Source organism: Stegodyphus dumicola, chromosome 8, assembly GCF_044657685.1.
Source record: "Stegodyphus dumicola isolate Sdum_Otavi_A_Nest chromosome 8, ASM4465768v1".
Taxonomy (NCBI): Eukaryota; Metazoa; Arthropoda; class Arachnida; order Araneae; family Eresidae; genus Stegodyphus; species Stegodyphus dumicola.
In genome coordinates, this window is record NC_140775.1 from 111419711 (window position 1) to 111445370 (window position 25660).

The window sequence follows — 25660 nt, forward strand, 5'->3', positions numbered from 1 at the left end:
TTCTTTCCATTTCTGTAAATCTAGAATATTAAGTATTTCAGGAAAAAATTATGTCATTTTATATTTTTCTATTTTAATTTTGGCATTTCTCACCTCAGAAATAGTATCTTACTTTTTTCGGTACACCAACTTCTGATGAAGATGTCCCTGAAAATATTTTTCATGTGTTTGAGGTGATTTTTTTGTACGAATTTGTTCCTTCACTGCTTTGGCTTATCTTAAGATATAGAAACAGCGTTCTTAACTTACTTATTTATTTGATTAATAGTTGTTTACAATGGGATTTTTTGGTACCAAATTATTACTCCACTTTGCCAAACTAAATATGATATTTGAGTTTGTTAGAATTTGCTTAATTTTAATAATTAAACCATGTATATAAACCGTTGCAACTGCTGCGTAAAACAAAAGATCTTCATTTTCCAGGCAGCTTTGTACATGGTCAGTTTTAAGCGTGTTGTCATTTGGCAACTCAAAAGATCTACAATTTATTTTACAAATTAATCTTTGCGCATTCGTTTTACAGATTGAGCACTTTAAAACAGCAGTGATTGCACTTCTTGAAAGATCATCTTGGGTTCAGTTTTAATTTAATCATCTACCCTACTGATAAATTTTACAGGCAACTGCAACTTTACAGTGATTCTGTGTGTAACTGTTTTACATACCGAGCAGCACTGATTGCACTTCTTGAAAGGTCATCTTTAGTGCAATTTTAGTTTAATCATCTACCCTATTGATAAATTTTGCAGACAACTGTAGCTTTACTGCGATTAACAACAGATATTTCTAACGCCATATGACCTTTTTTATTTCGCCTGCCGACATCAGGCACGTAGACTGGTTTCGTTAATCCAAAGCTTATTGACAATAACGAACAACAACATATTCCCTTTCTGGGAAAAAAAAAAAATTACCCAAGCAAAAAAAGTGAATTTACGAAGCTCAGACGTTGAAATAATCAAGCGACCGCCATACCGTTCTTGCACAGTGAGTTGAAGAGTATGGTTGTCTTTATTTGTTATTTTTTCTTCTTTGCTGGAGGAAAAAGGTTTGGACAACCTTGGCCTTGGATGAGATGATTTACAGGGCAGTGACACTTCAGCAGCTATTTTCTTGGACACCAGAAATGCCCGAGCCTGAGGCTATTCCGCCGACGGAATTCTACGAGAGCAACATATCAAAATAACATTGTTACGAATACCTTAATGTGAATGGGACCATTGCATTGTCTAATGTCTAGAGAATTTTTCATAAAACAGAATCTATTTTGAACATTTCGAAAAGACATCAAAATTCTCAGTTTGCAATAAAATTGCGTCGACATTAAACACATGTTATTGCCAATCGATGGAAAATAAGAAAGCTCACTTGTCTGTTTAGATGAATATTACCAAATCACAATCGAGCTATCAACCTATGGGGAGGAAGGCCTTCAAGGAGGACATTATAATAGAAAATAGACCGTATTCACGTTACGCATGGCAGAAACCACGAGAAGACCCATTCGGCCTGTTCGAATACTAATCGGAACTGCAAAGCGTACAGCAGTCTCATCCACTCTACAATTGGAGAGCACACATTTCATTTATCTTCGATATAATAAAAGTACATTTCTGAATGCAGCGTTGTTCGTTTAAGAATTACTTTATGTTTAAGAATTACTTTACCCAGCGTTCTTAACCGTTGTTTCATACCATGAATGCCATAAATATTCGATTCTGTAGAATAAATTTTAAGACTGTTAACTTTTATTCTTTTTTAAAGTCTTTTTTTATCTCTTTCACTCGATCGTCTGCCTTAAAAATAAAATCTAAAGATCATAATGAAGTTTTATTAGTAGCGTATACATTGCAGGTCTCTTTACATATCTCTTTTATACATTAAGAAGCGCATTTATTGGCTTTAAATCAGCAATTTTTTAAGTACAGCAATTAAGATGTGAAATACGAAGATTGCATGTCTCGGCGGGACACCAGAAATTTGCCAGTGGTTTTATGGATAGTCTCCACCGCATTAACTGGAAAGTTTCATCCTAAATTTAATGGATTCAGGCGAACGTATCCCGAAGGTTTTCCATCCTTCTTTCCTTCCCAACCTCTCGTGAGGCCGCTCTGCTCGCCAGTATTATAAATATCTCGTGCGGCGCAGACACTAAACACTTAGTAACACCCAAACCTTCTCCGAGATTCGAATATAACTCAATAATACGGCAGCTAGCATCGCTAACCCCTACTACACTGATTACGACGGTACCCCGTTCCCATCAAATGGAAGCACTCTATACATTAAACATTCGCGATGCCACCTGGCAGATAAAATAAAAACCTTAAGTCACTTACAATATAACGTGAACGATAAACCCAAGACAGTGCAACATAACACAAAGAAGATAACTGAGGGGAAAAAATGTAGTACACTCCGCTGAGGATAATTCAAAACTCAAAAACGTTATTTTTCGACATTACAAATGTTTTCAGCGGAATGTTTCCAAATTTTTATATACATTAAGTGACCATACTTTACGATTTCCTATCTTTTCATTTTATCACCTAAAAGGGCTGCTAAGCGCAGCCCTTGAATTAAATATAAAATATTTAATTCAACCTGATAAATAGCTAGGTTCTCTTACAATGGCAATACACGTCACATACAATGTTAAATTTATCTTTCTAATTATAACTGTACTGCTTAAAAAACTGAACAATTTAAAGATAATTAACATAGTTATTAACTTAATTTTTTATTTCAGGTTTAATAATGCATCTAATAAAGTTCAAGATACAGTGAGGTTCGTATACCGAATGTAATCCTCCTGCGACGGCGTTCGTTTCGCTGGTCGATGTTCCCGCATATTACTATGAGAATATTTTTAATCTGTTCCCGATCACGAATCCACTTGAAAAAATCTCAGAGAATATTAAAAACACTTTATTTTGAATCTTTCCTGTCTTCCATTTAGATGTGTTTTAATTTTTTGCACATCTACCGTTGGTTTTAAGAGAGGTCCCCGTTTCAAAAAGTTGTATAAAGGAGTTTCGAAATTGTCTACAGCAGTTTTCTTCTTTTCCTGGATGGTTTTGAAATAGTGCATGATAATGCCAATGAACATGTCAGCCATTTTTGTCACTTCAGCTTAATCTATGGAATCAGACTAATTTCCGCCCTCCTCCCAAGAAGATCATTGACAGCTGCTATTGGCATTGATCCTGTGCGTTTTCATCAACAGAAAAAAATATAAAGAATACTTCCTCATATTCCTGGTCAAGATCGATGGTATAAAAATATGTTCATCTGCCAGTTTCTCTGTTTATTCCGTAAAGTCATGTGTAAATGATATTTTCGCATCTACGCGCAGTTAAAGCAGAAAGTATGGGAGCATTCAGACGGTGATATAGCTATCACAACTGTCACAGGGCATTAAATTCATTTGCTTCGTTCACGCCTGTAGAACAGGATCTAAGTCGCAGCCAATCAGAGGAAGTAAAGTTATACATGCAAACAAATATGCAGCCGACTAAACGAAACCGTTGACCGGGTGTCAATTGGTGTTTGCTTCGCTGTAATTTGTTGGATCTTATACCAAGTGGCATAAAGCTCAATAGTTAGAACATACAGACAAAAATCTTTATACCACGTTCCGCGACGTAGAAATGATTGGTTGCTCAGGAACGGACGTTCGGCATATATCCTATTTGTAAGCATAAAGGCGTCATCTGAACATTTCTTAAAACAAGTTTATCTTCGGGTTTAATGTGTGATGAAACTGAATGCGAGAAAGGAGTTCATAATGCTTGACTTTTTTGGTCCGAGCACACATTCGTTATGCGAAGCACCTCTGTAAATTATAACTCAACCTATGACGGCCCTAACAAACAAAAAGCCGCACTTCGTCGGGAAAGTTCAGCAACTAATACTAAGCGAAAAATCTCTCTCAAAGCAAACACAGCTGTCAAATCCACGGCTGCCATAAAAGGACATCAAATGTGTACAGAATGATAAGAATGTAGAGTCTAAGAAGAAAAATAACGACAGAAGAAATGCTATCTGAAGTATTATTGCGCAGTCGCGAAACCTGACGACAGATGCGTTTGATTGTGGGTGTTACCATTTCCTCAATTTGTTGCATCAGAAACGTTTCACCATACCCCAGTTGAGAAAAATTGCTTTCGAAAATAATAATAATTTTTAAACATTAAACTAAAATTATAAAATTGAGTTCTCGGTGAAGTATGCGTTTCCTAATTTTTCTTTTGTACTAATATTTTTTCTAGTACCCTCTGTCCTCGATAAATACCGAGAAATTAAATTATTTCAAAGCTTAAAGATCCTAAAATCGTATTTGTATAACATAAAGCATAGTATTTGCGTTCTGTTAAATGGAAATCTTGATCTCAAACATCTGCACTAATTGTACTGTCGGAATCTAACTGGTTTAAAAAAGGTAAGCGTCATACCAAAACAACAAATCTGTATCTTTAGCTGGTTAGATCAAAATCTATTTTCTATGGTTTGTTTATGTAGCCCAAAGGAGCGTTAGCTCAGTAGGGCTGTTAGCCTCGAAACGGCATTTTGCGCAGGTCCACTATAAACGGCGTATCACTTTTTAAATTGTTGCCACTAAACACAGGGTGCTTATAAAGTCATGGACCCATTTTGATGTTTAATAACTCATAAAATAATGAAGATATAAACAAATTTATGGCATTTATTGATGGAATAACTTATATATTTTCCTTTTTAGGTTTGAATATCTTTACTTTTGTAAATATCGTCTGCGCGTGTGGTCAATTTCAGATAATTTCATTTTCCAGTCTAAATATCTGTACTTTTCTAAATATCGTCTGCTTATTAACTGCATTTTTCTCTCTTTTGGTTTTGGCAACAATTGCAATGTTATGTACTTGGAAGATTTGTAAAAGACAACGTTTACAGGAGGAGTGTGTCGAACATTGATGACCTAAAAAGCCAGAACTACAACCGCAATAGCCTCTGTGGATGCCAACATACTTGCCGGTACCTAGCGTGAAACTGAATATCGACTTGATATTCTCCGTGCGACGAAGGGTCACACGTGGAAGTTCATTGACAAGGGTCATGAAACTTTTTGAGTCTATGTAAGCATTTATGTTATTAATTTTAATCTATCTTTATTATTTTATGAGTTATTAAACATCAAAATGGGTCTAGGACTTTAAAAACATCCTGTATTATTGCACTGTGTTACATTTAAAGAAATTAATTAACGAAGAATCTGCAAAACTGTCTGCATTTTTCTCGCATTGTGAATACACGACGGTAGAGCCATCTAACTTTGAATGACGTAATCCTTCATCCGAATATGGTATGGTAGCTGGAAGCACGAATTTTTAATTTCGAATTAGTTTTATTATCTATTTCATATCGGGACATGGCCCCTATCCAGCGTATTATTAAAGCCACAACATCTCCACTACAGATGCTTGCGTGTGCGGCCAACTTAGATCACCAGAACACTATATCTACTCTAGCCCACTCACAGCAGACAGCCACATTATGCCTCCCACTCCTCCTACAGACGTATTTCAACGGTTCATTATTAAAATCAAACCTGCAATCAATAAAGTCTGTAAGGTCATCGACCAGCTCGCAGCTATGGGCCAAGATATATTCGACGCTGCATAATCCCACAACGTCCGCCACTAACAGAAGTCAACATGCACATCACCCTGTGCTGCTAACATGTCACCGCGCTCGGCGTGCTCATACACTCAGCAACCTATGCGCTCCACAAATATATATTCGCCAGGACCTCTCCGTGTCCCCCATATCAATGTCCAGCAATCATATGTTAATCCCATATTATGGCCCCTCGTCTGTAAACACTCCCCACAATGTACAATATATGTGGTCAAAATGTGGCCAAATATGTATCTGACATGTGGTATATGTGTATTATTATTATTTTTTAAGTGTGTTTTATTTGTCGTAAGTCTTAAGTGTTAATCAAGTGCATCCCTCTCCTTTTTTTTTCTTTTATATGTGTATTATTATTATTTTTTAAGTGTGTTTTATTTGTCATAAGTCTTAAGTGTTAATCAAGTGCATCCCTCTCCACCCCCTTTTTTTCTTTTTTTCCTGTGTGTGTGTGTGTTTTCTGTACATTTTTATGTTTGTGTGTTTTCATACATTTAGTACTTATCTCTGAGCCACTCATCTGTAAATCCGTCCCACAAGTCTCATACCTATAATTATGTAATTAGTCAAGCAATGTCAATAAGTCGGCCCTATTTGGCCATGTAAACTCCTGCGCTCTTAATAAGCTCCCGGTGTGGACTCTTGAGGCCACAGGGAGTTGTTGCCATTAAATAGTGGAAAGCGATTTCATATTTTGTAAAATTTTAACGAATTTTTTATTAACAAACTCAACGATTTCACAGCTAGCAACGGCAACACGGTACGAAAAAACAAAACAAAACAAACATTTCTATCATCGGCGCGCGAGACTGTCTATAGAAATTCTGAAGATATCCTGATTTTAAAATATTTTGTGATACTGCTGTTGAATTGAATTTGATGTGGTTTAAGTGGGAAGGACGTGATATTTTATAAATAAAGGTAGCACATAAAACGTTAAAAAAATACTTTTGGGCGCAATATAAAATCTAAAAGCTTTCAGACTAAAAAAAAAAATAATACAACACAACTCCAATTATCCGAATCGCTTTCAGAATTTAAGAAAAAAAATTAAGACAGAGAAGCAATGAGTGTTGGACAATCAACGATTTTAGACATTAAAATGAGCAAACTTACATTTTTAAACTTCGTGTCACTGCTTGAAAACGCAGACGAAAGTTCTTTAAGAAAATCAATGGAGCAACAAACTAAAATTTATAAGATGTTTTCAAGTGAGTTTGCAGCAACGTTCTACAGGAAACCCAATTTCAGGTACGATTCTTTACGAAAAAGCTAAGATCTTAGCTCAGGAGCTTGGCTGTTCATCCTTTAAAGCAAGTATGTCTTTCTAAGAAATTTTAAATGCAGGCACGATGTCCGTCAAACAGCTTACTTTGACCGAGATGTTCAGCAAGCAATGACTTTCAGCACTTGTAAGTACTGCACAGTACGCTACACAACACGTACGCAAAAGTGTTGCCAGTAATTAATTAAAGTGTACGTAGACCCTTTTTTCAGAAAAAATACAATTATGCGAATTTTTGATTATCTGAATAGGCTCCGGTCCCAATTTATTCCGATTGGAGTTCTACTGTAATAATTTCTGTTTCATTTATTTTATGCTGAAAGAAACAAATGCAGATTCTATGAGGTGATTTTATGAAAATTATTGTGAAGATATAACCATGACCACCGTAATGGCAAAACCATGACACTGACAAACATACATGGTGGCGCTTTCCGTCCGATACTGTAAATGAAAAGTGCATTCACTTTTCGTTTGAAAAACAGCTTTCATAGATTGCCTATTTAATTCATGTTAACCTTTAAAAACGCTTTTATAAATTATTTTCACCTTTTAGGCTTTCTGGAGACATTTTAATTAGCTTTTTGCATAAATATAACTGCATTATCAATGCTTAAACTATTTTAAAGCATTGATGAGACAATAGCTAACGATTCAAAGTAATTTCAGCTAGACAGAGAAATCTCACTATTACAGAAAAACTGGAAAAGAAATCGGAAAATAAAAATAAATATTATCGATATTTTATTTGTGCTGAAATATTTGGTTTATTAATAAATATGCTACTCACGTTTAAACTATGTTGTTCAATAAATATATCTTTCCGATATGTTGATCATTTACTATGAATAACAGATAATTTTCTCTTGAAAAACACTTTTCTTTTTTACAGGAAAAAATGTAGCCTCATCTTTTTATCACCAATGGATGCAAATGAAAGACTACCAAAATTAGTTACTAAATATTATTTTAAATATATTTTATATAAATCAGAACAGCATAGGATAGAAATTCTTTTTCATTTATGGTGAAATTTTTCATTATTATGAACCTATATAAAATTAAGTCATGGAAACTGAAGCACACCTAAATGCAAAAATAAAAAACCCAAATTCAAACATCCAATATTTATAATAAATAACCTAACCAAAAAATATACCCTACAGGAATTTTCTTAATGCATAAATTACACAATAGTTCAAAATTGCAGATACAAATAAATAAGACATCTAAAATTTGCAATTAATAACAAGAAGTATTTACTGCTTTTTAAAACATTTTAATTTACAACTGCTTAAATTATGAATCTTGTTTTTCTGTATCTTTCATATATTTATTTAAGTAAATAATTACAAATCTATTCAGTATTTTGATGACAATATTAAAGAAATCACATTTAGAAGATTCCAAAATCTATAGATTCCTATAACATAGGAATCCACAATTATTGATACAACATTTAAAAAATGAAAAATAATAATAATAATAATAATAATAATGCTGACTTTTAACATTTTTGGAAATACGTTTCATACTTTTTTTTTAAATATTCAAAAATGCATGAATTATGGATTACAATACTTAACACTATTGCTAATGTTCTCATGTCTTTTTACCATATCTAAACAATGCCCTTCTCTTTAGTTAGTATTTTTATGAACTCAATATTAAGATTGATTGGTTGAATATTGCTGATTGTTTAAATAATGAAGACTAAACACTCCAGGGCTCTCTGCCTGAAGAAAAGCTATGCCTTCATGCAATCTTTTGTCAGGAAAACTTGAGTATGGCAAAGCACTCTAGAGCTATCTGCCTATTAAATATGGTAAAAAATTATGAAAACCTCACGCAGCAGGTTTGTGCGCCGAGACTGCAACCCGGGTCCAATACGCATGTTTTATGAGGTTACCTAATGACGCATGAAGGTAGAGCCGAGCTTCTCCTTCTTCGGCTGTTGGAGGGCTCCTAGCAGAAGCATGTTTCACTAAAATCGATGTCCCGGCTAGCTACGTTGTACATTTTACAATCGAGATGAAAACGTTTCATTTAAAGTTGTGTCCCGCGTAAATTTTTTACAAAGAAGTGATTTTCATGGAAGTCAACCAATCAGATATCCCGAATTGAAAATTCGCGGAAATGTTTCTTTGGACGTGTTTGTTGAGGATAGTGAGTGTAGGTAGAAGATGCAATACCAGTTTATCCACCCAGCCACTGGTGGGCCAGTAAGTGGCTCCCTCCCCCATTTTTTGATAATTCCCTTCTCATGTTTGATTATTTTAATCGATTTAGGTAAAACACACAAAGGCTGTATGCTTAAGCGAGGAATGCATTGAAGGAGAACGTTCTGCGGAAAACTGGCTCATATGCAAATTATACACGGCTAGCTTATTACTGAAAGAGGCTTTAAGTTACACCGTACGAATTTCTTAACCAGGATCAAATTATGATGGTCTAGGGCAAGGGTAGTCAACCTTTTCTTACCTACCGCCCATTTTGTAAGTAGTAAAATTTCCTTACTGCCCACCGAACCGAAACTTAATGCAACTACAAAATACTTTTTTTTCAGTTCATTAAAAATATATGCAGTACAAAGTCCGTAATCCGGACGTCCATTATCCGGAATGATCTATAATCCGGACCTCAAACCACAAACGTTCTTTTTTTTGTATGCTTTACTCATGCGCGTAAAGAATGCGCAGACATTACGCGCTATGCTTTACACATGCGCGCGTTGAAAGAAATGTTTAATAAAGTAAACAAATAAATATTAAGCTCTTTTTTTGTAAAATTTGATACCCTTTAGATCATAATTGCTCTTTATTTCAAAAATTACGGTTTCATATTTTTAATTGTATAATTTCTGCATGCCATCTTACCAGATTTTAATTTATGATCTATTATCCGGAAAAAACACTAATCCGGAATCGCCGAAGTCCCGACGAGTCCGGATTACGGACTTTGTACTGTAGTTAAATTTATCCATTTATTTATACTTTGGTATATATATATATATATAATAGACAGAAAACCTTTTTTAAAAATAACGAAGTGTAAATATATGGAAACTGGAGAGCGTTGCGCGCGAGTTAAACTACCAAGTAGAGATGTAAGCTTTCACTTGTCTATATCTGTAATCCGTGTATACGTGCGTGTGTTTCTACCTTCCTTGATCTTCATCATCCGATAAAAATTTCTACCGCTAACTGTGAAGGCTTAAACCCTAGGGTGACCATCCTGAAGGCTTTAGGAGCCTCATTCTTTCAGGGCCTCAAGTGCTCAATTTATTTTATACAAAATAAAAGGAGGGGGATGGTCGTGAATTAAAGTATGCTTTTCAAGCCTCTTAGGGAAAAAAAAATGCAACCTTATGCTGCATTTATTGCAGGGGTTCTCAACCGTGGGGCATTTCTTAATGTCAGAGATAGATTGAGGTCAGCTTTTTATTTGCCTGTTAAGTAATTAATTTTACTTTATGACTATAAAAAAAAACTACTTTTGTTGAAGTTTTGGTGTGTATCAACATTTTCTATATACTTTTTCTTATTTAATTTACAAAACTCATTAAAAAATAATCTGAATTGAAATAAGTGTATATACATTTTTCGAGTTTTGGAAAGAAACGGGGAGAATGATGAAAGGATAGCATGGGAAAAAAAGGTTGCGAACCCCTGATTCAGTCACTGCTTAAGATAGTACCGGTCCATGAATAACCGGAATTTTAGCGCATTTGAAAATTCCATACATATTTTCCTTCAAAATCAACCACTGTATAATTTTGTTTAGCCTTTATATTATTTGAATTCTTTTATTGCTTAATTTATTTCAATAAAATCAACTTAAATTTTAAGAAATACAGTCTCAAAACTTTATACTACCTCAAAAAAAGAATTCATAATTAAAAGAAACATTATATAAAAAAGTACAATATTTTACTTCTTTTCTTAAATAAAAGAAATGCCTATTGTTACAAACTTATAGACACAAATTTTTATTTTGTTAAAATTAAAATTTAACTCAAAACGAATTTCAGTTTCCAAACCTCTGCTTTGGCATTTGTTTTTGGAATGTAAAATAGCCTGAGAAGAAAAATATTATTTACAAATTTGATTAAAAATTATAGTATCAAAATATAATTTAATTAAAAAAATAATATAATTTTTTTAAACGGAAAAAGAAAAGATAATTGCAAAAATTCTCCATAATTAATCAATTTTAATGCAACTGATACAGCATACAGTAAGCAGGTTTAGAAATCTGCATTCAACCTGTTACATTAGAGTTTCTGAAACTGTGAGTCGCGACCTGCAGGGGGTCGCCAAAAATTTTAGCAGTTTTGATATTTCTTTAACTTATTATAATGATTTTACAATTACCAAATATTTTTACACAATGTATCTGAAAATAAATAAAGATCAGACAATACATTCGAAGAAAAAAACGAAAACGTTTCGACGCATTCTTTTTATAATATAAACGTTCATTTTCTTTGCTTTGCACGTGACGCTGTCATTTCGTCTGTTACTTATTTAAAATTTGCCCATTGTCCTATGTGTTAAAATTAGAAATCTAAGTTAATGACCTAAAACTGCAATAGTATATTACAGTACAAGTGAAAAAACTGACAGTTTCACTCACGCATGTGTCGGATTTGCGCAATACTTACGGAGTCCCACAAAATTTTTGTAAATATTATGGGGTCCTGGGGGTCCCGAAAAAATCTCAGTGATAAAAATGGGTCGTGACTGAAAGAAGTTTAAGAAACTCTGCATTAGACCATTGCATTATTAGAAATATATTTATTATGGTACCCACTAGAATAAAACAATCGTTACAAAATGTTGATTAGAAGTATATATAATTTTTTTTTTTAAATGACTAATGGAATACTGATTCAGAAATACAATTTTATAATATTGATGATAAAGGAAAAATTTTAATTCATTATATGCTATTATACTGTCTATTTAAATTGGACGCTAATTTATTAAAAATCGAAAATACTTCAAATATTAAAAAAAAAAAAAAAACTGCAAATAATTTAGCCATTGATAGTTTAGCGAGTTATTTTACCATCGATCTAAAAGGCAATTTTATATTGGTTATTTTCGAAAATTAATTACATTATATATCCGGACACCTCCCAAATTTACTAAAATATTATCTTCTTTTCCAGAATTTAATATTCTGAAGCGACCACTACAATGATCACTCGAGTGAAATTAATTTTTAAAATGATTTTTGTTAGTGTAAAGATAATAATGTACTATAATTTATTTCTAGGGTAACAATTTTATTGCGGAACATAAATGTTCTCACGTAAAAATATAGCTAAAAAATTGAAATAGAGTATTTCTCCATTATAATAGTTATAATTAAAAGAAAAGAAATAGATAAATCATTGATAAGTTTTCCCCTTATGTAAGTTATACTCTATGCGGAACTAGAAGGTAACGGAATGATAAATCGAAATAAATAATTGTATACTTCCCAAAGTCATTTGTAAGTTAAATTCTTACAAATGACTTTGAGAAGTAAACTAACATTCAGAATACAAATTTAATTTATAAACTTACTTCCCAGCTGGGTCTGGAAGTATTCGGTTCCTCCGGCCAACACAAATCTTCGGACATACTCGTAATAGTTAGCCAATTGGCCCTGCGAGGATCGGACACTGATTCTGTCAACATCGTTCACGCTTTTTTTTCTTGATGCTAAGCAATCACTGACAAAATAACAGAAGTCACATACACAGGCAGTTCGTTTTAAATTCCATGAACTGCTGGTTTCAACACGCTTCTCCAGGGCATCACACACTACCGCTCTGACGATTCTCAGTGTTTTGGTAAAGCAGGTGCTTTCAGTAGGGTTACCTCCTTTCTTATCAGCACGTTTCTGTCGCCAAGCAAGTGCTTGGAGTGCGTGTATGTCGCCAACAATGAATGAAACTCATCTTCAAGATAAAAAAGTAGATTTTTTATGTCAATATTCCGTATACTTTTAGTTTATACGCTGTTTTATGTATATTCCATATCATACATTGTAAATATTTTTTAACTTTGTTCTTCAAAGGGAAACGAAATGATGCAAGCAGAAAGAAAGTCGAAAAAATACAACACATCGTAAAAAAAGTATATATTACGTTAACAAGTTACTTTTTTTAACAAAAAAGATTTTACATTGTTCTTTGATTCTTAGCTGAATATTTCAACAATTGAAAACACCGCTTTTTGAAACTGTTTTCACTCCCCCCATCGCTTCCACTTTGGGTGCACAAAAATGCTTTTCTACCTTTTCGAAAATTGTGTAAGTCACAGTGAAGTAGGGGCAGAACCATTATCTGTTTACCACATATTCTTCCTCTATAGTCCTTATAGTAGATTTAAACTAAAACTAATTCGGAAATCCCTAAAAGCTAACAGAAAAAAAGAAAGAAAAAAATTGCAGTTTTCAATGAATTAATACATTGAAATGGCGTTAATAAGACGAATGTAAAACGTAAGATCGCATGTAACGCTTTAGAGCGTTAATTGCCAAATTTTATAAGCCAATTAGAAGATAACGTAAATGACAAATATATTTCTCATTTCAATTTTTTTGCCTCCAAATTATCCATCCAGAAAATGTTACACCAGGACTGTAACTTACAGAAAATTAGACCCATAAATATGCTCCCAAGAAAAAGTTGAAGAAAGTTTTCGAAAGCTTCATCAACAGCGAGCTAAATATATTTTACTAAAGAAACCGAGCTTATTAGTAATACCCAGTTAGGAAACGGTATTCAGCACAATTCCAAATTCTATGCATTGTAGTTGTGCGTTATATTAACAAAGCAGCTAATTCTATACAATGTGGTATATAGGTATATTAGCGAAGCAGTCGAGAGACATAAATATGAAACAAGCATAAAATGAACTCATTAAATTTACATAAATCTATTTTACTTTCTTTTAATATTAATTTTCTTGTTGTTGCATGGTTGTTCGTTATGGAAAAGATCCGTTTAATTTTATAAGGATATTTATTTCCTTTTTATACAATTCTTTTCAATTAACTTAAAAACATCATTTTGTTTTTCTACTTAAATGTCCAAGGCTATATTTGAACTGCAATTGAATATCACTTATTTTTTATGAAACTCTTTAGATACTTTTTGTAATGTGTTACGAACGGTTGCAACTGCAGTATTGTATGTACTGTTACAAAGATGCTATATAATTTCTCAGTAACTTTAATAAAAGTGTGGTGTGCACCCCACATGATTCCCTTGTATGAAATATGAAATTATACGCATTTTTCCTGCATTTCATTTAAACTTATTTCCTCGAATTTCATTACATACGTATTTCTCATTCAATTAATTCAGTTCTCACTTCGCGGCAAGGCGAGTCGAGAGACATAAGTAACTCATTAAATTAATAAACCCATAAAGACATAATAAACTCATTAAATTTATATAAATATATAAAAATTCAAAATATCTTCATTAAAAATTGAAGGATACAGAAAAGCTCAAGACACCAAATACAGTTAAAACAATTTTTACAATTAAGATTAGGGTTTCTGCGCAAAAGCAAGCAAATCGGCCTGTAGGTAAAAAGACAGATTTTTCAGTGCACAAAACTAAAAGTTTCTTTTTGGTCTCACTCGGCAAAAATACGCTGAAGTTGTAGCAAAAATTAATTCACTATTCTGCTAATTTTCAAATGTAAACAAATATGGCTGCTATAGTAAGAAAAACTAGGCTTAGCAGCACTTAAACAACGTTTAAATTGTTGATAATTCTGCAACTATTGCATGCAGATTAACTAAAGACATAAAAACCTTAACTGGAAGATAAAAACAACATAAATCAATCATTTTTAAAGCAAAAATACGCAATTTACCAATATTTAAGAACAAAAAAATTTGATGTGTACACCACATGACTTGTACGGAATATTAAATTATACGCATTTTTTCTTGCCCTTTCATTTAAACTTATTGATTGAATTAAATCTACTTCGTCGATAGCGTATAAACCACAATAGGATAAATGCGCTCATTAAAATTCACTATATTTGTTTACCATAGCGAGACTTTGGCGCTAGGTTCACTTAACAGAGTTACATTTCATTCATATTATAACTCAGAATGCAGCTTATCGTTGCCACATGTTCTATTCAAATACTATAATAAATCTAAAACGATGTATAAAAGAAGTTAAGCAAACAAAACAAAAAAGAAACAATTTTTCACAGATGATTCAGTTTTTCTCATTCAAGATAAGGCAAAAATACATAAAAACTCAACATATCTATATTAAAAATTACGAAGTAAATCTTAAACACTTATTTCCTCGAATAAAATCCAGAATGGATTAAACATGATTTAATTCGTAATAATAAAAGCAGGCGTTAACTTTTTTTGTTGCGAAGCTTAGTGTCTCTAGATTGGCAACAAATCCGCTATTTTGCCAAGTTTGAAATGTAAACAACATGTCCGCCATCGCAAAAATAATTAGGCTTAGCTGCATTTAACAGCTTTTAAATTGTTGATAACTTCACAAATATTGCATGCAGATTTACTAAAAGCATAAAAACCTTAACCAGAAGATAAGAACGGCATAATTCAATCATTTTGAAAGCAAAAAATGCACAACTTACAAACATATAAGAGTAAAGAAACTGAGATCACTAAGCCGGGTGAGAGTGGATATATATATTTACAATTGAAATTTTGTTATTCATGATTTAATTCAAGTCCCCGTTAAGCATTTTTAACAATTTATATTCAAGTCACTTTAAAACAATTTTCGAAATTGAACTTACTAACTATGGATTCACTCTTTTAAAAAAATTCTACTAAAATTAATCTTAGGAGATAATATAATCAATATTTCTTTAGTAAATAAATTATTATGTGTATATATATATATATATATATACATAATAATTTTTATATATCATATTACTTTCAAATTGCTTCAAAACATCTTTCAAAATATAACTTACCAGTATGGATTCACTCTTTTAAAATTATTCTACTTTAATTAAACTTAGGAGATAATATACTCAATTAATGAATATTATTTAGGAAATAAATTATTAATATATATATATATATATATATATATTATATACACATGTTTATATAAGTTTGGTAAGGCCTATTGCAACCCAAATACGAGGTGCACATCTACCTGTTATATGAGTCCTACATACAAAATTTCAACGTTCTGAGGCTACTCGTTTTTGAGTTATGCGAGATACGTATGTAAACTTAACTTACTTTCTGTAAGAAATATTCTTCACTTACCTTAATAAATATTTATTCTCCCATTACTTACATACCACTTATACGATACAACTGAAAATACAAATTACTATGTGCACTTCAGGGGGGAAAAATTACCCTTCAAAAATACTCTGTTGTTGCCACTCTGGAAAAAAAATATTTTTTTTTTTTAAAAAAACACCGTTTACATTCGGGCATTCTGATTTTGCTACGACCTCGGAACATTAAGAACTTATACTTAAAAAAATTAAATCTGTAATATTAAAATTTATAGTTCGAAAGTCTTTAACTGTCATACACACTAGTAAAATAAATTAAGAGAATTTGCACATTTTACCGAAGTTCATGAAAAGAACTGAACTGAAGGAAAAACCACTGCTTCTAGATAAAACTAACCTCCTTGTCTTGTACGGCAAATACGTTAGAGTACACGTGTGTGTAGGCGCAGCCAGCAGAAAAACGGTCTTTATAAGCGCGTGGAGGGTAAGAAGAATTGCGTTCGCTAGCACACCTCGGTGAATTTCTTAGTGTTATCTTGCAGCAATCGGTTAAATTCACATCGGAACAGTAAAAATGAGTAATCACCAACGTTTAGGTGATGGAATGAGGTGTCGAATTGTGGGGAAGGCTGGAGTCAGGCCAATCGCAAGTCCAGATATGCAGAGAGTTTAATTTAACGTTCAGCGTCGTGTGTAATCTATGGAAAGAGTTCCAGGATACTGGATCCATCGAGAGAAAGCCTGGGCAAGGTCGTCCAAGAGCCACGACGGCCAGAGAAGATCGCTATTTGTCCATTTTAGCTTGGCGTAACAGAGGGGCTACAACTTCTCAGCTCTCTCGGGACCTGTATGCAACCACAGGAACCCGTGTAACAAGGGTGACTGTTTCCAAAAGACTGAATGAGAGAGGGTTGTACCAGACGTCCGCCTGTTTGCATCCCGCTCACGTTTACGGACAGGACAGTCTGATTAGCATGGTGCAGGCAGCATAGTTATTGGAGTACGGAGCAATGGGCAACCATTTTATTCACCGACGAGTCCCGTTTTAGCCCAAACACCGATTCTTGCCGTACTTTCATGGACCCGCTACCTACTCTCCAATGTCCTCGAAATCAACAGTTATGGCGGTGTAATTGTCTGCGCAGGCATCATGTTGGATGGCCGCACACCTCTCCACGTCTTTGATAGAGGCTCTGTGACTGGTGTGAAGTATAAGGATGAGGTCCTGGAGCACTATGTTCGCTTTTTCCGGGGTGCAGTGGGCCCCGAGTTCATCTTACAGGACGATAACGCGAGGCCACATGAGCTCTTCTGGTCGACGAATTTCTCGAGATTGAGGGTATTCGCCGGATGGATTGGCCAGCCAGGTCTCCAGACCTCAACCCTATACAGCATGTCTGGGACGTTCTGGGGAGGGCAATTGCAACTCGCCACCCACCTCCGAGAACCATGCAAGAACTGAAAACAGCGTTGCTGAATGAGTGGGACCAATTGCCATAGGCACTGATAAACTGCCTTATTTCCAGTATGACATCATGCTGCGAGGCCTGTCTGTAAGAGGAGACTATACCCCCTATTAAACCACTTCTTTTGTGTCTTCTGCAACCGCTGCTTCAGACCTTCAGACTCCCATGAGTGTTACACACGAACATGTGTTTCTATTATAACTGTTGAATGTTTACTTTGTATTATATCAACCTATGTTCACACCAAATTTTATTAAAATCTGTCCAGCAGTTTTGGAGATCGTAGATCAAATATGAAAATTCTCTTAATTTATTTCACCAGTGTAGATTCCCCTCGTTTTCTATTCTTTTTCCGTGTCCCAGTTTTAGTAATATGCGGCGTGTTGTTATCGTTATTCCCAGCAACACTAATGTCATTACCATCATCATTGTCCTCCTCTGATTCAGCTTGACATTGCCATGACTTAAATTGGCTCACATGAGCTGTTGTACTAAAGAAACGTGCTTTCACCTTCTCTTCTAGTTGAGTCACTCTATAGGTATCACTTGGTAAAACTTCTGTAACTGCCAAAGGTCCTCGATACTTTTGTTGTGTTTTACTTTTGTTGTGTTTTGGTTGATTCTCCAGTTGATTTAGGTAGTCTTTTCATAACTTATGTGTCTCCTTGTTCGAATGTTAAAGAATTGCTTTTCTTCTTGTCATAATTTGCTCTCATTTTCATCTGCATATCTTCAATTCTTTTTCTAGTTTCATTCTTTTAGATGACTAGATTCTCCCATTTATTTGCGTCTTCATTGTCATCATCCTCATCAATCCGTAGTTAAATTTTGATGAATAATATTGAAGCATTTCGAAAGGAGTTTTATTTGTAGTCTTATTTATCATATTGTTTAGATTTCTTTCGCATTCCTTAATCTTTTTGTCCCAGTCCCTGTGATTCGGATTTTTCATACTCGTTTTAAACGTAGCCAAAATTGTTCGATTTGCTCTTTCCACCATTCCATTAGCACTTGGATGTTGAGTTGAAATGAGCGTGTGACTGATTCCATTATTTTGACAGTACTCTCGAAATTCCTTCGCAGTGAAACATGTTCCTCTATCGCTGGTATATTTTCTAATAACGCAAAATCATCAAAAACCCTTCAATGCAACTAACACATACTTGGTTGCAGTACTTTTCATAGGATATAAGCGTGTAAATCTTGTAAAATTATCAATTATTACAAATAATTCTGTATTTTCTCTTGAACTTTTTACAAATGGTCCTAAATGATCTATATGTATGATTGAAAAAGGTCTCCTACCAGGTCTAATTGGATGCAGTACTCCTTGTTTCTTACCACTAGGCACTTTATTTACTAGGCATTCGAAACACATCGAAATGAGATGCATAACATATCGTTTCATTCCTTTAAACCAGTATGACTCCTTGATTTTGGCAACAGTTCTATCTGCTGAAGAATGTCCCAAAAGATCGTGAAATTTTACTACAATACCTTTTCTCATCGACTTAGGTATGACATATAACAATTTTTCCTTTTCCTGATCTTTTACTTTACGAAACAATCGATTATTCTTCAAGATGTAATTTTCAGTTACATATTTCTCTGCATTCCTTCTATCATTTATCTTTTTCTTTAAAATGTCTATTAATTTGCGTAATTCTGGATCTGAATGATGAATCATAAGAATTTGTTCATCTATCGTTAGCGTTAAACAAACTTCCAAGTTGTTTTCAATTATAGAGTAGCTAAAGTTTTCTTCTAGTTGATCAACTGGCGATCGGCTCGATGCATCTACGTGACTCATTTACCTTGTCTGTGCTTTATTTCAAGATTGTATTCCTGGATCAGATTACTCCACCTTGCTATCTAAGGATTTGAAGTTTTTTTCGCGTTTAAATAAACTAAAGCTTCGCAGTTTGTAATTACCGTAAATCGGATTCCAATTAAAAATTGTCGAAGTCGTGTCAAAGTCCAAACTATAGCCATTAATTCTAATTTGCGTGAATGATAATTCTTTTCTGTTTTTGTTGTTCCTTTACTTACACAATAAACTAAATGCCACTTTTTATCTTCACTTTTTTGCAACAGCATTTCTTCCAGCCCTTTGCTGCTCGCGTCTGTGTGTACTTCAGTCTGTGTTTCCGGATTATATAACGCTAGTACTGGTTCATAAGTTAAATGGTCTTTTAAAGTACTGAATGCTTCTTGCTGATCTTCCTTGCAACGAAATGTTTCATCCTTCCCCATCAGTCTCGTTAACTGCTCAGCTTTCTCTGCATATTTCGGTACAAACCTTCTAAAGAAACTTGTAAGACCTAAAAATTGTTTAACTTCATGTTCATTGGTTGGTTTAGGAAAGTTTAATGTGGCTCGTACGTTTCTTGGTTCAGGTTGCATATCATTCGATTTTATTAGAAATCCCAAATACTCAACTTCATCTTTTCCAAATTCGCATTTTGTCAGTTTCAATGTCAGCTTTGCTTCTCTCAATCTATCAAACACTTTTCTAAGTTTTTCCATCATTTCTTCCCACTGGAATTAATATGTCGTCCAAATAGCATAATACTTCTTTACTAAGCAATGAACCTAAAACTTGTTTTATAAATCTCTGAAATTCGCAGGAGCGTTAGCTAGTCCAAAGATCGTACGTTCAAATTGACTAGCATCATCTGGAGTGATGAAAGCTGTTTTCAGTTTCGCTTCTTCAGTTAAAGGAATTTGTAAACATCCATGACCTAAGTAAAATGTAGTGAAAACTTTACACTCACTAATACATTCAAGAAGATCATCTATCCTAGGGAGTGGAAATTTATCTTTAACAGTTTGCGAATTGAACTTCTATAATCTACCACTAATTGTAGTTCACCTGTCTTTTTCCTTACGAGTAAAACTGGACTAGTATACGGAGATCTTGCTTTAGTAACAATTCCATATTTCTTTTATTCATTTATTATCTTCTTTATAGAAGCACTCTCCTCGGCAGTGGTTTTATACGACTTCATGCAAATAGGCTTACTCCCTTCAATTTCTTTAACATCCATTTTTGTTAAATTTGTAGACCCTAATTCCTCCATATTTAATGCAAAACAATCTCGGTACTCATTTATCAAATCTAAAACTTCCTGTTTTCTCTGACATAATATTGTTATTAACTTTAATTTCTTCTAAAGTAATCGGTCTCTTAAACTTCTTAATTCCATTAATTATCATTATTTCCATTTGATTTCAGTTTTCTGATCTGGACTAGATTCAACTAATTCTGCTATTTCCGCTCTACCGATGCATTGATTCTCTTTCAAAATTAATTTTCGATCGCTGTAGTGACTGGTATCACTGTTTCTCCCTGTATTACTTCCAATAATGAGCCCATCTCATTTTTCGATCCACTTTTAAAACATATTCATTATTTATTTCATCAATTTTAACTTTCACGAAATTAACCGTAGTACTTTCGATTTCAGTTTCTTGGGAAGCCTTCAGTTTAATTCGCGGAGTGTTGATGTCATTTTGCAACTGTGAAAATGGACAATCATTAGCATAGCGTATGTGCAAGGCCTATCTTGGCGTATGCAATATGTGGTAAATCAATCCATGTTCGACCAACTAATAAATCGCAAGGTTGCGTTTCATCTTCCAGAATTAGAATTGTAATGTCCTTTCCTTACACATTATGAATCTCTAAATTACTAAAATTATGAAGTTACTTTTCCCAATGTTCTAGCGGCTGGTTTACTCTGGTTTCCAAAGACAAACAATTCCTCCACATCAGGTTTTATAATAAGATTCAGTTTCCTAGCCACAGACTGTTTCAATAAACACGAACTAGAACCCGTATGTATGATTGCAGTAATTTCTTCTCCATTATTGATGCAAACATACTTTAAATATGCAGTTGGTGAAACACCTGAATTCTAGTTCACGGATAAATTATTTTTAACATTTGTCAAGTCTGAACTCTTAGACGTACACTTTTTAAAAGTATGACCCTTTTCATTACATTTCCTGCAAATAATTTCTTTTTTAGGTTGAGGACAATACGTCCCTATATGTCCATAATCATTACAATTGAAGAATTTTGGCTTGCACTTTTCATTGCGGATACCAGAATTATATTCCGTTTTCCTATCGTCTATTTTATAAAATTTATCTCTCAAATTATATTTATTATCGAAACTGTTTTGTTGCAGTTGTTTACCAATGCAGTTAATAGCAGTTAAATTGAATTTGTTAAATAGCAGTTGTTTAAAGTGCCTTGAAATTACCATCAATTACCATCTGTCTGCATAGATCGTTAACATTTCTGGGTCTTGAATACTCATTATAGGATCCTTCATAAAATTTAGAACGAAATTTAGGCTTAGAATTATGCCTAAAAGTTTTATTTTCTATTTTATTTTGAAGTACTTTTATCCCTGCTCGAATATTTTCATAATCATCTAGTTTTTCAGCCAACTCTTCAGGATTAATGAATTTAGATCAATCAGTAATGAAATGATTTCGTATTGTTACGAATTTGGTATTTAAAAAGCTAATGTTAGTTCAATTAGAAATTAAATGGTTTTATTTCTCGCGCAGTGCAGCGCGTGACGAATATTAAAAGAAAGCTAAGCCGGAAAATTGAAAATACAAGAGCGCGTGCATTAAATAAATAAATATCTCTTTTTGATTTCGAGAAAGTACTGGAAAATTCTAGCGCGTGATTTTAAAATCTTATAAAAGGAGGAAAACATCTCAGTTTGTAGTAGTTGCTTAGTTTGTTGTTGTTTAGAAAACTACTGTTGTTGATTGTAGCAAATTCGCGGATTAGCGTTCTTTAGCTGTTTTGAATTACGTTCTATTGGATATTTGAGTAGTTAAAAGATAACTACTGTGAGATATTGTAATACTGCATGATAATTTGAGAAAATTTAAGCATTTTTGTTGTGATAATAATAAATTTTTGTTCATTTTTCATCGGACTTGTGCATTCATTTCATAACGAACCCGTACGCACGCAACAATTTTTGGTGTCAGAAGTGGGATTTGAATGCCAATAACAAGAGCGATGGAAGAACAATTGAGACAGCTCATTAGTGCTTTTGCTGCATTCCAAGAAAAGATGGAAGCTGGCCAAGCATCATTTAAGGAAGAAATGAAATTGGGCCAGGAATCCGTTAAGGAAGAAATGAAATTGGGCCAGGAATCCGTTAAGGACGAAATGAAAGCCGTTCAAGCTGGTCAAGAAGAAATGAAAAGAGAAATTACTTGCATAATAGAAAATAAATTTGAAGCTATGGAAGGCAGAATTGACGCAGTTGAAAATAAAGTTGGACATATTGAAGAAAGAGTTTCTTCGGTGAAGAAGAAATAGAAGAAAGAGTTTCTTCTGTAAAAGAACAAATTGATGAGAGAGTTTCTGCAGTTGCCAAAGAAATGGATACTTTAAAGAAATTCGTAGCGTCGGCAGGGAGCAGGAGTGATGATTTTAAATTCTTACCAATGCCTGCTCGTCCACCTCTGAAGCTATCCACATATGATGGGAAGACCTCCTGGCAGGTGTATAAGACACAATTTTCTATCGTGGCGGATGCGAATGGATGGGATTCCCAAGCTAAGGCCTGTCATCTCGCCGCTTCTCTAAGAGCCGACGCAGCGGATATCCTTCAGACTCTTCCCGAGAACAAAAGGTTAGATTTCGAAGCTCTGTCCGGCGCCTTGGAGTTGCGCTTTGGGGAGAAGTGTTTAAAAGACTACAGCAGGCTCCAATTAAAATCTCGTCAACAGAAGCCTACCGAAACACTTCAGGAGCTCGCCGCGGATGTTGAAAGGCTGTCCCATCTCGCCTTTTCGGAATGCCCGACAGAAACAAGGGAAATCCTGTCCTTGCAATACTTTATCGACGGCATCCGAGATACTGAAATACAGAAAGCTCTACGAATGGCGGATGTAAAAGATTTAAAAAGCGCTCTGTTGTACGCCATGAAGTTCGAGGCAGCCCAGCAAGCAACTAGTAGAGATCGCTACCCAGTTAGAGCTGTGCGAGTCCATGAGCCAGTGGATCAACTGATGGCTCGTTTAGATGATTTAGCCAGACAAGTCGAAGATTTGATACGGAGTAGGAGCGAGAAGAAAGTGGCTCTAAGGTGTTGGAGATGTGGTAGTGAAGGTCACCTAAGACGGAATTGCAGAACTCCCCAGGGTACGGAATATAAAGCAGATGATTTTACCAGACAAGTCAGTGGCGTGAGACGGAACAGAAGTGAAAAGAAACTAATTCTAAAGTGCTGGAACTGCGGAGTTGAAGGCCACATACGAAGAAACTGCAGAACACCCCGAGGTACGGAAAATAAGACCATTTCCCAGCAACAACGCAGTAAACAAATTAGTGACCATATCGAGGAACGGAGGTTGCCAGATAGTGAAAAACCTTGTTTTAAAGCTCTTAAAATTTATACAGTGAGTGGCAACAATAACGGACTGTCCATCAATGGGAATATCGATGGAGTTCCTTGCAGTATGATCATTGACACAGGAGCTAATGTTACCATCATTAGGAAAGATTTAGCTGAACAGTTTAAAGATAAACTTATTTGGACGCCATCCTGTGTTACCCTTCAGACTGCGTCTGGTGACAAGATCGACATAACTGGGAAGTTAAACGTAAACATCACGTTTGGAAGTGCCGCCTACCATCACACGGCATATGTGGCGGATATTACAGATCCATGCATACTCGGATTGGACTTTTTAAGGAAATACAATTTTTCCTTAGACTTGAAAAACAACAAACTGCTTTCAGGATCTGAAGACATAACTATCCATCCTAAGAAGGGATCCTCACCTGGAAATGCCGACGCTTTGTCCGAAAGAACCAGCTCGAGAAACAGCCGAAATCATGCTAGGGTCGAAAAGAAACACTAGACTACCAGCTATTCTCCATCTCAGATGCTCTTCGGTCGAGACCTTCGTCTGCCTTGTGACCGCCTGTTTCATCGCCGTACGGATGCGCCTTCATCGCCTGAGGAACACATCCAAGATGTCAAGGCCCGTTTTGAAGTGATGCACCGTTCCGCACGAAAGCGAGTGAACTTGGCGACGGAGAAAGTGAAGACCAGATACAACACGAGAGCTGCTGGACATAGATCCAACGAAGGAGACAGGGTGTGGTTGTGGAACCCGATTCGACGAAAAGGAGTCAGGCCTGATTTACAGTCACCTTGGGATGGTTCGCACACAATCCTAAACAGGCTAAATGACGTCATGGTTCGGATTCGTAAGTCTTCGAACTCTAAACCTAAAGTCGTTCATTACGACAGGTTAGCTCATTACTATGGCCATAGTACATAATGTAAATAATTGTAAATAGTATAAGACCATGGTCCATTTTTGTTTTTAAATGTGTATTTGATTTGTATTTGATAGCATTTGATTTGTTTTATGTATTGCATTTATTGTTCATGTTGTTTATTATTGTAATGTAATGCTTATTAATGCATTTATGCCACAGTTGTAAGTTTAGCTTCCTGTCCAGGGATTGTACTGCCCGGGACGTGCAGTCCTTGGGAAGGGGGCAGTGTTACGAATTTGGTATTTAAAAAGCTAATGTTAGTTCAATTATAAATTAAATGGTTTTATTTCTCGCGCAGTGCAGCGCGTGACGAATATTAAAAGAAAGCTAAGCCGGAAAAATTAAAAATACAAGAGCGCGTGCGTTAAATAAATAAATTATTATTTGATTTCGAGAAAGTACTGGAAAATTCTAGCGCGTGATTTTAAAATCTTATAAAAGGAGGAAAACATCTCAGTTTGTAGTAGTTGCTTAGTTTGTTGTTGTTTAGAAAACTACTGTTGTTGATTGTAGCGAATTCGCGGATTAGCGTTCTTTAGCTGTTTTGAATTACGTTCTATTGGATATTTGAGTAGTTAAAAGATAACTACTGTGAGATATTGTAATACTGCATGATAATTTGAGAAAA

General features: G+C 34.6%; 1 protein-coding gene across 4 annotated transcripts in view; it reads right to left on the reverse strand.

The window, feature by feature from the left end:
- LOC118185324 (uncharacterized) overlaps positions 1 to 12799 on the reverse strand; it is a 108362-nt gene extending 95563 nt beyond the window's left edge. For 3 of the 4 annotated variants that reach the window (XM_035355162.2, XM_035355163.2, XM_035355161.2), the window contains exon 1: positions 12535 to 12792. Coding sequence is in view for 1 of the 4 variants with exons in the window: in XM_035355160.2 (XP_035211051.1) it covers positions 12535 to 12648 (114 nt within the window). In the remaining 3 variants the exon portion in view is untranslated. Of the gene's footprint in view, positions 1 to 12534 lie in introns of all 4 variants that reach the window. The other variant, XM_035355160.2, reaches the window with a different exon arrangement.
- Between the last annotated feature and the right edge of the window lie 12861 nt (positions 12800 to 25660).